The sequence below is a fragment of the Monodon monoceros genome, unplaced genomic scaffold (genome assembly GCF_005190385.1).
Source record: "Monodon monoceros isolate NGI ecotype Baffin Bay Population unplaced genomic scaffold, NGI_Narwhal_1 Super_Scaffold_12, whole genome shotgun sequence".
Classification (NCBI taxonomy): domain Eukaryota; kingdom Metazoa; phylum Chordata; class Mammalia; order Artiodactyla; family Monodontidae; genus Monodon; species Monodon monoceros.
Genome location: NW_021703768.1, coordinates 144,981,958 through 144,996,230, shown reverse-complemented (window position 1 = coordinate 144,996,230; position 14,273 = coordinate 144,981,958). Strand labels below are relative to the sequence as shown.

The 14,273-nt window shown below is 48.0% G+C and overlaps 1 protein-coding gene across 7 annotated transcripts in view; it reads right to left on the bottom strand.

Annotated features, from left to right (window-relative positions):
- The window catches only part of DOCK2 (dedicator of cytokinesis 2), a 405,468-nt gene that overhangs the window by 26,448 nt on the left and 364,747 nt on the right, over positions 1-14,273 (bottom strand). For all 7 annotated transcript variants that reach the window (XM_029217458.1, XM_029217457.1, XM_029217460.1 and 4 more), the window contains 5 exons: positions 12,706-12,796; positions 11,961-12,080; positions 7,716-7,805; positions 6,025-6,129; positions 3,513-3,654 (listed from right to left, as the gene is read on the bottom strand). In XM_029217458.1, coding sequence (XP_029073291.1) covers positions 3,513-3,654; positions 6,025-6,129; positions 7,716-7,805; positions 11,961-12,080; positions 12,706-12,796 — 548 coding nt within the window. The remainder of the gene's footprint in view (positions 1-3,512; positions 3,655-6,024; positions 6,130-7,715; positions 7,806-11,960; positions 12,081-12,705; positions 12,797-14,273) is intronic.

Below are 14,273 nucleotides of genomic sequence, written 5' to 3'. Positions count from 1 at the left end.
TGTGGACTATTTCCCCACAGCTCCATGAACATTCAATCTATCCTCATCCAGGTGTCCTTTTCCTTCCTGACCCTCCAAAGCAACGCATCTGTACTTAGGACTCATCTCTCCAGCTCCCTCTCTTCTCCCTTCTGTTGCTTCCCCACCAGACTGTGAGCTTTCTGATGCAGAAGCTAGGGCTCTTTCACACATAAGAAATGGCCGAAATATAATTCCAAGTTAAATTTAATCCCCCTCCCCCAATAAGTTCACTTCATACTAATGTCTTGGGGCTTTAACTGTTTTACCTCTGAAGAGTATTTCCACATTAAATGAGAGTGCCTCAGAGAGAGACAGAGAGACACAGAGACACACACACATACGCGCGCGCGCGCACACGTGCACACACACACACACACACACACACACACACACACACACACACAGAGGAGAGGGCAAGAGCAAGCAATACTTAACACAAATGAATAAACCTCACTGGGAGGATTTCCATAATCAGGAAAACTACCTTCCTTCTCAAGTCAAATAGCAAACAGCCTTCTCTGGGAGAGAAATCACCCTGGATTAAGTCTAGAGCAGGACTGGCAAACTATGGCCCTCGGGTCAAATCCTGCTCACTGCCTGTTCTTGTATGGCTCACAGCTAAGAATACTTTTTATATTTTAAAATATTTGGAAAAAAGTATTATGTGACGTGTGAAAATATATTAAATTCAAATTTCGGTGTTCATAAATATAGTTTTATCAGGGCACAGTCATACCCGTCCATTTATGTACTACCTACGGCTGCTCTCCCACCACAGCAGAGTTGAGTAATTGTGACAGAGACACATGGCCCACAGAGACTAAAATATGTCCTATCTGGTCCTTTACAGAGAAGTCTGCCAACCCCTTCTAAACCATGTCTACTGATCTTAGCAATTGGACTTGGCCTAAGAGAAGAATCCAAACCTGTCCTGGAGAAGCCAGTGACATCAGAGCCCTCTGATCACGTCCAGCAGGATGCATGGCTTGACTCTCTCACCATGTGCTGAATGTATGCATGGAACCGTGCTGAATCTATACATGGAACTGTAGCTCCAAGGTCTAGGCAGAGGAGAGGGCGGGGGACAGGAGACACCCAACAGAGACCTTTGCTTTCAAATGTCTTCCACTACTTGGATACCTAAGTGAGAAGACATGAGATTTGTCCCCTTTTCAAACTGCTTGTCAGCTTTGCAACACGTAAAGGCAAGAGAACAGAGCCTTAAGAGCTTAGATTTTGGCAAAAATCCGACCCGAGTTCAAATCCTAGTTCCATCAATTCCTGGGACCTGGTATAAGCTGCTTACATTTTCTTGAGCCTTAGTTTTCTTATTTGCAAAATGCAGAGTAATACTACCCAATTCACAGGATTACTATGAGGATAAAATGAAACAGTGCATGAAAATGCCCGGTACGCCATCATGTTACAATAGTTAATAAAGAACATTCTGTTCACTAATCTTAAACAAAACAATGGCATTACAGAAAGAATGCAGACTTTGAGACAGATCTTGGAGTTCAAATCTCAACTCCATCATTAACTAGCTTTGTAACCCTAGGCAAACCACCTTACCTCTCTGCCCTGTATGTTCCTTCTCTATGAAATAGGGAAAATCAATACCCACCTAATAGGGTTGTATGGGGATTAGAAAAATTAGTTATAAAACACTCAGTCTCATGTGTGGCATGAAGAGGATATTTAGCAAATGTCAGCCCTCCCACTTTCTCTTTTCTACCTGGTTCCTGGAGCTGAATCAGGCCTGTGTATAATGACGTGGCCCAGTCACACGAGCTCTCCCCTCCCACCACGAGTTAAAAGGTCACAGAGTTGTTCAACACCAGGATATCCACTTAGAAGGGCCTTAGTACTAATCCCATGTCTCGCCTATAACCAAACTCCCATTTGTAACCAGCCAGGCCCACCACCGGTTGCATTTCCTCCTGCAAACAACCATGGTAGAGCAGGCATGAAGGGCAGGCGAGCACAATGAAAAGGTTACAGATGAATATTTATCACGCGAGGGGAAAATATTTGGATTAAGGTTCGGCAGACTTAGCAGACCAGCCATGCAACCTGTCAGCCCCATTTTAAAGGATGTAACTTAATTTGTGCTACAGGGTGCAACACAGGAGCCAGGCTAGGTTAACGTACCCCCTCCCCCGTCGCTCAGCTGTCTGCCTTATCCTTGGGTCTGTACCCTCTCTGACCCCCTGAGCCCTGACCCAGCCCAGCGTCAGAACCGGCCTTATGAACATTATGCTTTGCTGCAATGGAGCCCATTTCCAGCACGCTCTACCCAACCTCACTAGCACCATCTCCTGTCGCCTTGGCCTTCTGTGTGCTCCAGAGAGCTGGCTCCATCGGTGGTGCCTCCCTCCCTCCTTCCTCTCTCTATCTATCTCCTCTTTCTTTTTCCTTCTCTCTTGTTTTCTTTCTCTTTCTGTTAACCAGCAAGTATCTTCTGAGAGTTGGCTTCGGGGGTTACTGCAGTGAGCATGGCAGTGCAGGTCTCTGCCCTCCCGGAGCTTCTGTTCTAGTTCTATCTTTGAGAGCACAACAGATAACGACAGATTGAGATCAGTTCTCTAAAGCAAACAAACAGGGTTTGAGATAACAGAGTCCAGAAGGCTTCCGATAAGGTGACCAGGGAAGGCCTCTTGTGGGAGGTGACGCTGAGTTAGGATCTGATGGGTGAGAAAGGAGCTGGGGGAAAGGCATTCCAAGCAGAGGGAAGAGAAAATGCACAGGCCCAGAGGCGGGAACAAGCTGGGCATGTTTAAGGAACAGAAACAAGATCTGTGTGGCCAGAGAGAAAGGGAAGGAAGAGTCGGAGGCGATGACATTGGAGACACAGGAAGGGGTCAGATGATGGACAGACGGCCTCGCAGGCCTTGGTCAGGAGTTTTGATTTTATTATAAGGGCAACGTGGCACCATTTCAGTTCTTGGAACCTTTGCTTTTGTGGATGATGGCTCTTCCCGCTGTCTGGGACATCCTTCCCACCTCCCACTAAGCTTTGGCTCATTAACTCACCTTCAACATCGCCTTCCTCAAGGAAGCGTTCCCTGCCCTCCCAATCACGGCAAGCTGAAGGGCTTTCTTTTAGCATTGATCACGTTTTTCTAAATGCATATTTAACAATGCAATTAGCTGTTCAATGTCTTTTACTTGCTACACTGAAAGCTCCCTGGAGGTAGAACCACTTTGTGAGTGTAGTCTCCAATGCACAATGCACAAGGCTTGGCAGAGTCAGGGCTGGCAGTACTCATCACAAGAATGAAGGAATGAGTGAGTGAGTGAATTTATCAATGAATGTAACATTTAGAGTTTCCTGAGATGGGTTCTTTTTGGCTCCCACACTGGACACTAATATTGGCACCACTGCAATGATTCTGGCAGCAGTTCTGAGCTCTAAGACGGGGCTCTGTGGACTGAGGTCCCGGCAGGGCTGCCCATGCCTGGCCCTTGGCTGGGGCATTCTTAAAGGATACACTGGCCTGGGGCATTCTTCACATCATCCCCGGGGGCAGAGGTTGTGTTCACCTTCTCCGCGTTGGGGAACTGGCTCATCAGCTGTGTCTGGAAATCTTCTCTTCGCTCATACTCCTTCCCTCGGTAGATGAACACTTTGTTCTGCAGAGAAATGACACCCATCAGAGATCCCAGGGCCCAGCCTTGGAGGAGATGGTTCAAGAAAAGCTGGGAGGCTTGTCATGGGGACCTTCTATAGATCTCTCCACTCTCTGTTTCTCCCCAAGGGAAAGAAAGGAAGAGCTCAAGTCACTGACCTTCTAGCTAGACACACCACTTCTTTAAAAAGATGGGCTCTAAAGGGAGAGGAGATCATGGATGCTGAGAACTTTTTCTTCAAACAATCTTATGTGCAGCTTCCAGAATAATTCCTCACTCAGCTTTCACTGTGTCACACCCACTCTCCCATTTACTCGACCACACAGTTTCCCTCCTGCCTTTAATGGACCTTGTGGGCTGGACCGTGTGGGCTGGACCTGTGGGCTGGAAGGGACCAGCATTCAGGTCCTTCATCACTTGGATCCATGGAAACACGCTCTTTATTGTTCCTTGACCATGTTAGCTTCTTTTAGACTGGTAGTTTTCAAACAGGGGGTGATTTGGGATGCTGGCAATGCCTGGAGACATTTTTGGTTGTCACAGCTCCAGAGAGGGCCACTACTGGAACCTAGTGGGTAGAGGCCCAGGGTGCTGCTAAACATCCTTCCATGCACAGGACAGGCCCTCACAGCTAAGAGTTACCTGGTCTAAAATGTCCACAGAGCTGAAGGTGAGAAACCCTGTTTTAGACCGTATCTGTGCTGCCTCTAATGGCCCCTAAATTCTTCTGTCCAAACCCACGTCTGCCACTGACCTTTATATATCAGTGTTTGTTTCCAAACCTGGCCTCTCATCACAAAAGCCTAGGAGCCTTCTAGAAGTTCAGATTCTTGGGCCTCACTCCAGACCTGCTGAAATGGAGTCTGTGGGAGTGGGACCCAGGAGCATGAACTTTTAACAAGTTCCCCAGGGGTCTGTGATGCAGGATCAGGTGCGGGAAGTCATCTCTATCCCACGCAGGAAAACTTCACTAGCTCCCCCGTCTGCAGCTCACTCCGGAGGGCCGCCCTGACTGCCACACCGATTGGTAGTGGTGAGTGGTTTATCTCCCTGACTGCCACACCGATTGGTAGTGGTGAGTGGTTTATCTCCCTGACTGCCACACCGATTGGTAGTGGTGAGTGGTTTATCTCCCTGGCGAGACTCAGTCAGGTGAGGTCAGGTTTCTTTTGTATCTCCCTGACCTGAGGATTGAACCACAGACTCAAAGACCAGAAGGGAAGCCTTCAGCTGACCTAACGCAACTCTCTCCATGATGAATCAATAATCCGGGAAAGCAGCAGTTCAGACACTGTGCTCCAGGGGATCCCTGAGGGTCCCCAAGACCCCGTCAGGGCCTCACAAGATTAAAACTCTTTTCATCATAACAGCCATTTTCCTTTTTCACTCTCATTCTCTCATGAGTATACGTTTAAGGCCGCATGATGTGTGGTATCACAACAGATTGAATGCAGAAGCAGATGTAAGAATCTAAGCTGCCTTCTCTTAATCTAGATATTTAAGAGATTTGCAAAAATATGAAACAATCTCACTATATGCACTAATTTTTATTGGAAAATACAGCCATGTTCACAAAGATCTAATTTATGTTAACATATGATGGGTTTATTCTTCTTATTTTTAAATAAATGGATACAGTTAATCCTCCGTGTCTTCAGGTTCTTAATCCATGGATTCAGCCGTGTATCAAAAATATTTGAAAAAAAAATTCCAGAAAGTTCCAAAAGGCAAAACTTGAATTTGCTGCACTCCAGCAACTACTTACATAGCATTTACATTGTATTTGGTATTATAAGTAGTCTAGAGGTGAGTTAAAGCACTTAGGAGGTTATATGCAAATACTACACTATTTTATACAAGGGACTTGAGTACTGGATTTTGGTATCTGCAGAGGGTCCTGAAACCAATTCCTGGTGGATGCCGAGGGACAACTGCATTTAAAAATCTTCTTAGCTTTAATTTTGAGTATCGTAAATGTAGACAGATAAAGTCTACAAATACAGAAGTTCTTCAGGGGCCTTGATCATCTTTCAGAGAAAAAATGGCCCTGAGACCAAAAGGTCTGACAACTAGTGCCCTGCAGTGCCTGCTGGGTAGCAGAGCTCCTCCAGCCTCTCTGAGCACCTCATTCCCAGTATGGGGTGCTCACTACCTCACAAGGCAGCTCTGATTGCTGTGTACGTAGAGAAACACGGGGGGTGGCTGAGGTGCTGATGATGGAGAGGGATTGGGGTGTGTGTGAAGGTGGGGACAGCGTTCAGACAGAGAAGGGCACAGGTTCTGAGCACAAGCAGAGCCTCAAAGCACAGAGGGAGAGCCGGGATGCCAAGGCCGCGGATCCCTGGCCTGTGTCTGCGTCACCCACAGACTTACCCGGAGAAAGGAGGGGAAACCCTGGCCGTAGTATCCCACAGCAAAGTAGTCTGGCTTGGGTCTGAGGATTTTCATGATGTTTTCATAGAATTTTGCCTGCTGGACCTGGAAGAAGAAAACTCATAGCTTGTGACAACACAGATGTGTATTAAAGGCACATTCAACTCCAAGAGGCCACAGTTAAGATGGGATCCTTCCACCAGAACCAATGTGCCGAGGGCACATGTTTTCATAGTCATGGAACTGTCTGTAATCATAATAGTAATGGCTGTAACCAGATACCCTGTTAATCACGCTACCTGCACCAGCACATTTACTTGCATTGCCCTCTTGACAATCCCATGGAATTGTATCTCTGTTTTGCAGATAAAGAAATGGTATCTCACAGCGCAGCCAGGAAGTACGGAACTGAATCCAGCCAGCTGTTCAGAGCCCCCAGCAGCATCATCACTCCACTCTCACTTGGAAGTGTGTTTGTGACGGCCTATGGATGGATAAGTGTTTCCGGATATAGATGTCTTCCTGTGTATGCACACCTAACATACTTCATCAATTCCAAGAGGTGTGTGTTTTTCATATTTTAACATCTTTGAAAATAGTTTGTGTTTTACTTTACACCTAATGGCATCTCCCAATTGCTATTAACTGGAGAGAAATCGTGATGGGGCACGTAAAATAGAATGGTGCATCTTAAATTGGACACAACATGGAAGATAAATGTGTGTGGCCCTGGACATGAAGCCTGTGCGATGTGGGCTTGGTGCATGGATGTGCATGCCCATCAGCGTGTGCGTGAATGTATACTGGGTACGTGTGTGTGCATGGATGTGTGCTCTGTGTGTGCCTGTGCACTGCACACATTTAGAAGGCGTGCGTGCCTCCACACCCACAAACAACTATGTGGACAGACTCAGGTAGATATAAGTGTTTCTTGGTGCAAGTAGTGTGTGTGTTTGCATCATACCTTAGAACATTATAATCCATGTCCATCCCCCCACCAGAAAAAGCTATCAATCTTCTTCCAACATTCTGACTCTCGTTTTACAGTTCCCTGCAAACAGCTGGACTGGCATCTCAAAATGGGCTCAGATGGGGCCCTGGGGTCCTGGCTCTCAGGCCAGCGGGAAGAGAGTGGGGGTAGCAGACAAAAAGTTCTGCATTTTCCCTGCAGGGGTCACCCCCCCCCCCGCAAGCCCTGGCCTCTGCGGCATAAGCAGGATAGGCTGGCTTCCCCCCACTTTCCACTGGTACCACCAAGTCACAAGCTTCGAGGAGCTAATGGGGATGGCCAGGTGGGGAGCATTTTAATGTGATTTACCTGTTCATCAGAAAGCGCGCGTTTGCGTTTTTATTTAATTGGCCTAGTGATTTGTGGGAATTTTCCTGCAAATGTAGCACAGTGTTTACTGGGTGGGCAACAGCAGCGGCTCCAGCGCCAAGCAGGTACTTAACGCTCCATCTGAGAAACTGGTGAGTTTTCCCAGAAGACCTCCCTTTGGAAATATTCCCAACTGGGAGGGAGATGCTCAGCACAGCCTGGCTCAGCTCAGGCCCTACTTCCATTCCTTTCCTGGTGTCCTAACCCCATGTGGCTTCCCGCCCCGCCTCCCCCTCTGCCCAGCCTCTCTGCCGGGCTGAGGCCCTGAGCACCCGGCCTCCAGGGCAGTCAGCTCCCCCTGGGGACAGCTTACCAGGTTCTGGCTCAGCAGCTGATAATCAAAGATCTCCATCTCATACTGCTCCGCCAGCTCCTTGCACAGACTGATGGCCTCTTCCCACATCTACGAGGAAGGTTGCGGAGACAACGGTTAGGGGGACCTCCAGGCTTGCAGAGCCCTTGCTAAGGAAGGGACCAGGGCACCTCTCTCCTGGGACTGAGCCACGGGCCTTACTCTGGCCCGGACCCTGGCCCACACCCAGGGAGCTGAGCGTTTCCCAGGAAGCAGACCTACCCTCTGCCTCTCACCCTAGTTTCGTGATAAATAATGGAACACCCACAGACGAGGCTGGATACTTTATTTACATGCTCTCGGGATCTGCACAACCACCCTGAGAGGTGACTAGTAGCAGCTGCATTTCCCAGGTGAGAAATGGAGGCTCAGATCAGCAGAGCATCTGCCCCAGGTCAAACGCCCAACCAAAAGCAGGGCCAGGATGCACACCTGAGTGTGACCCTCGACCTTGTGCTTCATTCCCTCCCTTAGAAGTGCTCAGTAAATGAACATTTGACTGCCTCAGCTCCCTGTGTGCAGGTGGGGCAGGGAGGTGGTAACCCCATTTCCCAAAGAGAAATGGTTCACAAAGAAGTAAGAGGGCAGCGAGTTTCCGGGGACAGAGCTGAGGCCAGATCCAGTTCCCCTGATGTTCGCTCTTAGGATCTTTCCGCTCTGCCAGTCCGTCACTTTCTTTTTTCCTTTGGCCAACTTTCTTCCCTCCCTCCCTTCCTCCCTCCCTCTCTTTCTCTCACTTTTTAAAAAACTTGTGGTGAGGACACAACCTGAGATCTACCCACTTAACAGATTTTTAAATGCACAATACAGAATTGTTAACTATAGGCCCAATGTTGTACAGAAGATGTCTAGAATTTATTCATCTTGCGTAAATGAAACTTTATACCCATCACTTCTTAACGGTGTTATTTAGGGTGACTGTGCAGGGGGCAGCATGAAAAAGAGTGATGAAAACTTTTTTTAAATAGGTCTTTTCCATCTTTAAAAAAAAATCTGAAAAACAAACTCTGGACAGAGGGGGTCCTTTTCATCTGCTCCGTTTTGACTGAAACCAATAGATTATCATTCCATCCTTGATCAAAGGGGTCAGCAACCTCTGCAGAGAGGCAGAGGGAGGTGCTGGGTGGGCTGGAGATCTGGCAATCTCAAGGGACACCCATTACATTTCACATGTGGCTTAAAATGGAAGATGCACCTTAATGGAAAAGCTGGGGGAGGTGGGGGAGGAGAGAGGCGACGTTGCCAAAACACAGTGTGTGCTTTGTCGCAAAAGTGCTCTCTCTGCATCCAAGCATAAAAATAAATAAAGGCAAGTGCTGAGTGGAGGAGCCACGGCTGTAAACCCATGGACAGCTTAGTGAGCAGCATAAAAATGCTTTATGTGCCAGGAGGAATCAAGTCCGCAGACCAGGCTGGGCTGAGGCTTTTTTTTTTTTTTTGGCTGCATTGTGTCTTCGTTGCCGCGCGTGGGTTTTCTCTAATTGCGGTGAGCGGGGGCTACTCTGTGTTGCAGTGTGTGGGGCTTCTCACTGCGGTGGCTTCTCTTGTCGCGGAGCACGGGCTCTAGGTGTGTGGGCTTTAGTAGTTGTGGTGCGTGGGCTCAGTAGTCGTGGCTCAAGGGCTCTAGAGCGCAGGCTCGGTAGTTGTGGCACACGGGCTTAGCTGCTCCACCGCATGTGGGCTCTTCCCCAGACCAGGGATCGAACCCGGGTACCCTGCACTGGCAGGAGGATTCTCAACCACTGTGCCACCAGGGAAGTCCCTGGGGCTTTCTTTAAAACCCCCAGTCCGGGCCAGGGGACTGTTCAGCTCAAGTGGAGGTCTTTGCCAACTTCCCACCATTATATGCCAGAAATACTCTCCCCATGTGTTAAGAGATCACTAAGGGGCCAAGGAGGGGGACAGGCAGGGAGTCAGATACCTGGAATTTCCTTCAGGTCTGCCCATGTGGTCACTAAGACCTCTGACAGTTCCTGATCCCTGAGTCTCATACATTAGTTACTGAGCATCTGCTGGCTTCTGGGCATGGTATACACTGACGGAGCGGTGATAAAAATGGCCAAGACACAGTCTCTGCTTTCATGACATAGAAGTGGGTAAAGCACACACATAAACAGATGTACTAGTTGGGTTTTGAGGGATGTAGAGGAGTCCACCAGGTAATGACACATGGACTTATGGAGTAGAAAGTCATTGTGTGTGTCTAGATCAATGAGTCTCCATGAGGGGAGATATGGGGAAAGGAAGTTAAAGGGATGCTAAAGAGTTTGGGCTTCATTCTAGAAGCTACGACAGCAGTGGCTTCCAGGGTGAGCTATACCCATCTGCCCCCTCCTCTCTGCTCCCAAAGTACTTTAATACCACCCTGTTCCCGCCTCCTTTCCCCGTTATTGCACAACACCAAAGGGTTGTGTGCAAAAAAATATGATAATCGGTATGTCTGCTTTGCCCACTAGATGATAAGACCCTTGACACTGGGGATTATGCCTTTTTCCTCTCTGCTCAGCACGGAGTGGGTTGAACTGGATAGTTGGCAGAGGACAAGGCTTGACATGTCCTTTTGGGGCTTTCACACTGTGACCGACTTAGTCAGCTCATAAACCAAGAGTAAGCTCTGATATCGAGTCAGCAGGACAGGAGGTTCCAGGGATGGCAGAGTCTCTGCCCTCAAGAGGCTTATAATTGTAAATTATAAAGACAGTGTTCTCCAACTGCTCAACTCCTGGGAATTTATAAGCCCTTCCACAGACATTACCTCATTTTATCTTTCCAGGGAAGGTGGGAAGATCAGACTAAGACAGATGCAATGAACCGCAGTGACAGAACAGGCCAAAATTAAGTATTAAATTGTGTCTTGATGAACTGTAAGAGGCCTTGCCATTCAGAGGAGAGGCAGAGCTGTACGGAAGCTGGAGGACTCAAGGAAAACTTGACAGAGGAAGTGGCCAGTCAACTGGGGCCTCGAGGGCAGAGTAGGTAATAATGATGACAGTTAAAATTTAACAAGCTACTACTATGTACCAGGTCCTCTGTTAGGTGCTCTACATGCATTTTCTCACCTAATTTTCACAACGCAACTAGGAAGTACGTACTGTTAATGTCCCACTATTATGGATGGGGAATTGGAATCTCTGAAAGGCCAAGGAGATTGTGGGTGGTAGAGGAACGAGGCTTGAAACCCAGAGCCTGAGCACTTAACCACCGTGCTATGCTTCCTACAGCATTTGGGTTGGTGTTTCCTGAAGGTCTACTGGAGACTGGAGGATGGGCAGTAGCAGGTCTGGCCAACCTCCAGACCTAACCCAACAAAACATCCTGTTCTTGCTGTTTAGAGATCAATGATGGTACCATGATGTCATTCATACATTCAATTAATTAAGTTATTCAATATATATCTACTAGGCCCCATACGTAAGGCTCTGCGCTAGCTACGGGGCACTCAGCAGTGGACAAGGCAAGTCTCTGTGCTCATGGCCTTCTAAAGTGGGGAGCCAGACATGAGCAAAGCAAAAACAAAATGATCAAGGTCATGTCTGATAGTGATAAGTACTCTGAAGATAAGTCAGTAAGAGTGACTCAGGGCAGGAGTGCTGCTGTGTCTCAGGTGGTCTGGGAAGGCCTCCTTCAGGACATGACATCCTTTGCTTGGGCAAAACCCTGAGCTGTGAGAAGGAGCTGGCCATGGTAAGATACGGAGGAGAAATGTTCTAAGCTGGGAAAAGCAAGTGCAAAGGCCCTGAGGTGGAAAAGAGCTTGGCATAGAGCATGTGAGCAAAAGGGAGCCTGGCAGAGATGAAATGAGAGAAGTAGTCAGGGGACAGCTCGTGTGGGGCCTCGTGGGCCATGGGAGGGATTGTGCAATTTGTTCTGAGTGGATTGGGAGAGCCATTTGAGATGACTGTACGCAGGACAATGGCGTGATCCAGTGCATGTTTTATGATCACCGTTTCCCATACGGAGGATGATCTGTTGGGCGGAATAGAGGATGCAGGGAGATTGCTTAGGATTCACTGAGTGTCCAGGCGAGCAATGTTGGTGCCTTGAATGGAGGTGGAAGGAATGGAGATGGAGAGAAGCGATCAGACTTAGGGTCGGGCGGGAGAGCTGACCAGACCTGCAGATGGACTGGGTGCAAAATATGGGAGAGAACAATCCTTTCTGGTAGCTAGGGTTTCCACGGAGAGAGGAAGGGCAGGGACCAATTACCTTTCCTTTGTCAAAGTAGCCTATGATGATCTCATAGAGCGTCTCCTTCAGCTGTCGGTGGGTCTGGGGGTGCTGCTGGCCTGTCTGCATGACCTGCGACGCACACTGTTCATCTGACCACTGCGGAGAGAGGACACACACAGTCACCTGAGGCAGGTGTCTCCCCTACTGCTGAGGAGTGGGAGGAAGCCCTGCAAACACCCCTGCCGGCCTCCTTGTCGCCCTGAGTGTCAATCAGACAGATGCTGGTCTGCAGTTTCCACGGGAAGCGCCTCCTCATTTCTGTGGAGTTACACTTATTTGATTCTCCATTGGCTCACGTGTATGGCTTGTAGGATTTTTCTCTGAAACGCTGCAAGACATGGTCTCAGCACTTCAAAAGCCAAAGGAAATCTTACAGACTTTGTCCTGCTCCAGCAGCACTTTCAAGAGAAGAAAAACAGCTCACAGGGCATGCTAATGATTTACAGTTGATGTTTGGATGTTATATAAAACAGTTTGAATGTTATGTGAAACTGCAAGACGCATCTCGGGAGTTGTTGTTGTTGCTGAATGTGAGGGTCACTAGAAACCTTATGTGACCAGACAAAGCAGTGCAGAAGAGTAACCTGCCAGGTTAAGAGTTTGGGGACACAGAGCAGAACAAAATGTATTTGGCTAATTCTTTTTCTTTTTCACTCTTCAACTTGCTGTGAGGGCTCCATGGGGATCCCAGCATGAATCCCCTTTACTGGAAAGGCAGTACCTTGAGAAGCCAGGTGTGGAGAAGGAGTGTATAGGCAGCCTCTGTGTAATTGTCACAGTCCAGGTGAAGGTCGCGGAGTTTGTACAGGTACCTGTTTGGGGAAATATGCTAAATCACCAGGTGCAATAATAAGCAGGCAGGTGGTAGGGCCAGGCCAGAAAGAACAACTGAGTCACAAGGGAGTCCTCCATTCCCTCTATGCAGACTCGCATGGGTGACAGTGATAGCACCTAGCACTCGTGGGGCATTTAGTGTATGACGGGAAGCATGCTAAGTATTTTGAATGCCTCAGATCATTTAACCTGTCTGACAATCGTGTAAAATAGGTCCACTGAGAATTCTCATTTACAGATAAGAAAATTCTGGCCTGGAGAAGTTAGGTAACATTCCAGCCAGTATTCAACTTGATACTGAAGACTCTGCCCAGTGCAGTACAACAAGTAAGGGAAATCAGGGAAGGAGAAATAAATAGCTTGTCAGAGGTCATGTGCTAATGAATGAAGAACTGGAACGTGATCCCAGTCTAACTGCCTTCAGAGCCTATGCCCTAATCATTGTACAACTCCAAGGGCATGGACAAGCCATAGCACTGTAAAGGGCAACTCCTACCCTCTCTTCAATGCTCTCTAGATGTAAAGGAACTGAATTTTCTGATAAGCAAAGGAAGTGGACCAGGGGCTAGAGATTGGATATTCACGTGGAGGCCTGGAGCTGTCAGCAGAGAGAACCTACTATTCAACTGTAACCACATTCCCATCTCCCACCCTTTTCCAATGAGACAATCCAGTTCTGAATCCTAGAATGAGTCTACAGTTGAAAGGTGTTAAGAACAGGACAAGAACAGGACAAAGGAAGGGCGCTTAGGTCAATTACCTGATACAGAGTAAGTATTAAGGGGCAGTGAATTCACTTCTCTGTGCCTTAGTTTGCTCATCTGTAAAATGGCAGTGCTCAGAGAACCTACCTATAGAGTTGCTGGGCCTATAAAGGGACAAGCAGATCGTGTATAAAAGGCTCTGTGCATGACAGCCTGCACTGCTGCTAATAAATGTGAGTATGCACCGAAAGCGATTAGCCCGTAGCCAGTGCTGAGCAGTGACAGCTATTATCTATTATCATTGTGAACCACGTTCTTCTGCAAAACATTCCCTCCTGCCACTGCTGGGAACAGAATCCAGAGCCAAAAACCCCCCACTGCTTTGGTGACTTGCACGTCATCAGGAGCATTTATTTAAACCCAGCTCTTAGTAATTGGTGAAGGGAAGATGCTGTGATGTGATGCCCTTGGTCCTTCCTCCAAGAGGAAAGGTGCTGTCTGTAACCATGCCAATATTCCGCCTTGGCTATCTAACTACAGGGAACAAAGGGCTGCTCAAGCATCTGTACTCAAAGCAAGCCTCAATGCTCAAGCTTAGATTCCTTTTATAAGAAAGCTTTCTGCTTAGAATGTCACCCAAGGAGGAGCTAGAGCTTAATGTCCCTGGCTACATAAAACATGGCCAGAGGGCCAAATGGAGGCTGCCTGAACTCAGGGTAGGGACTGCCAAAGATTTTAAGGGGAAGCAAGT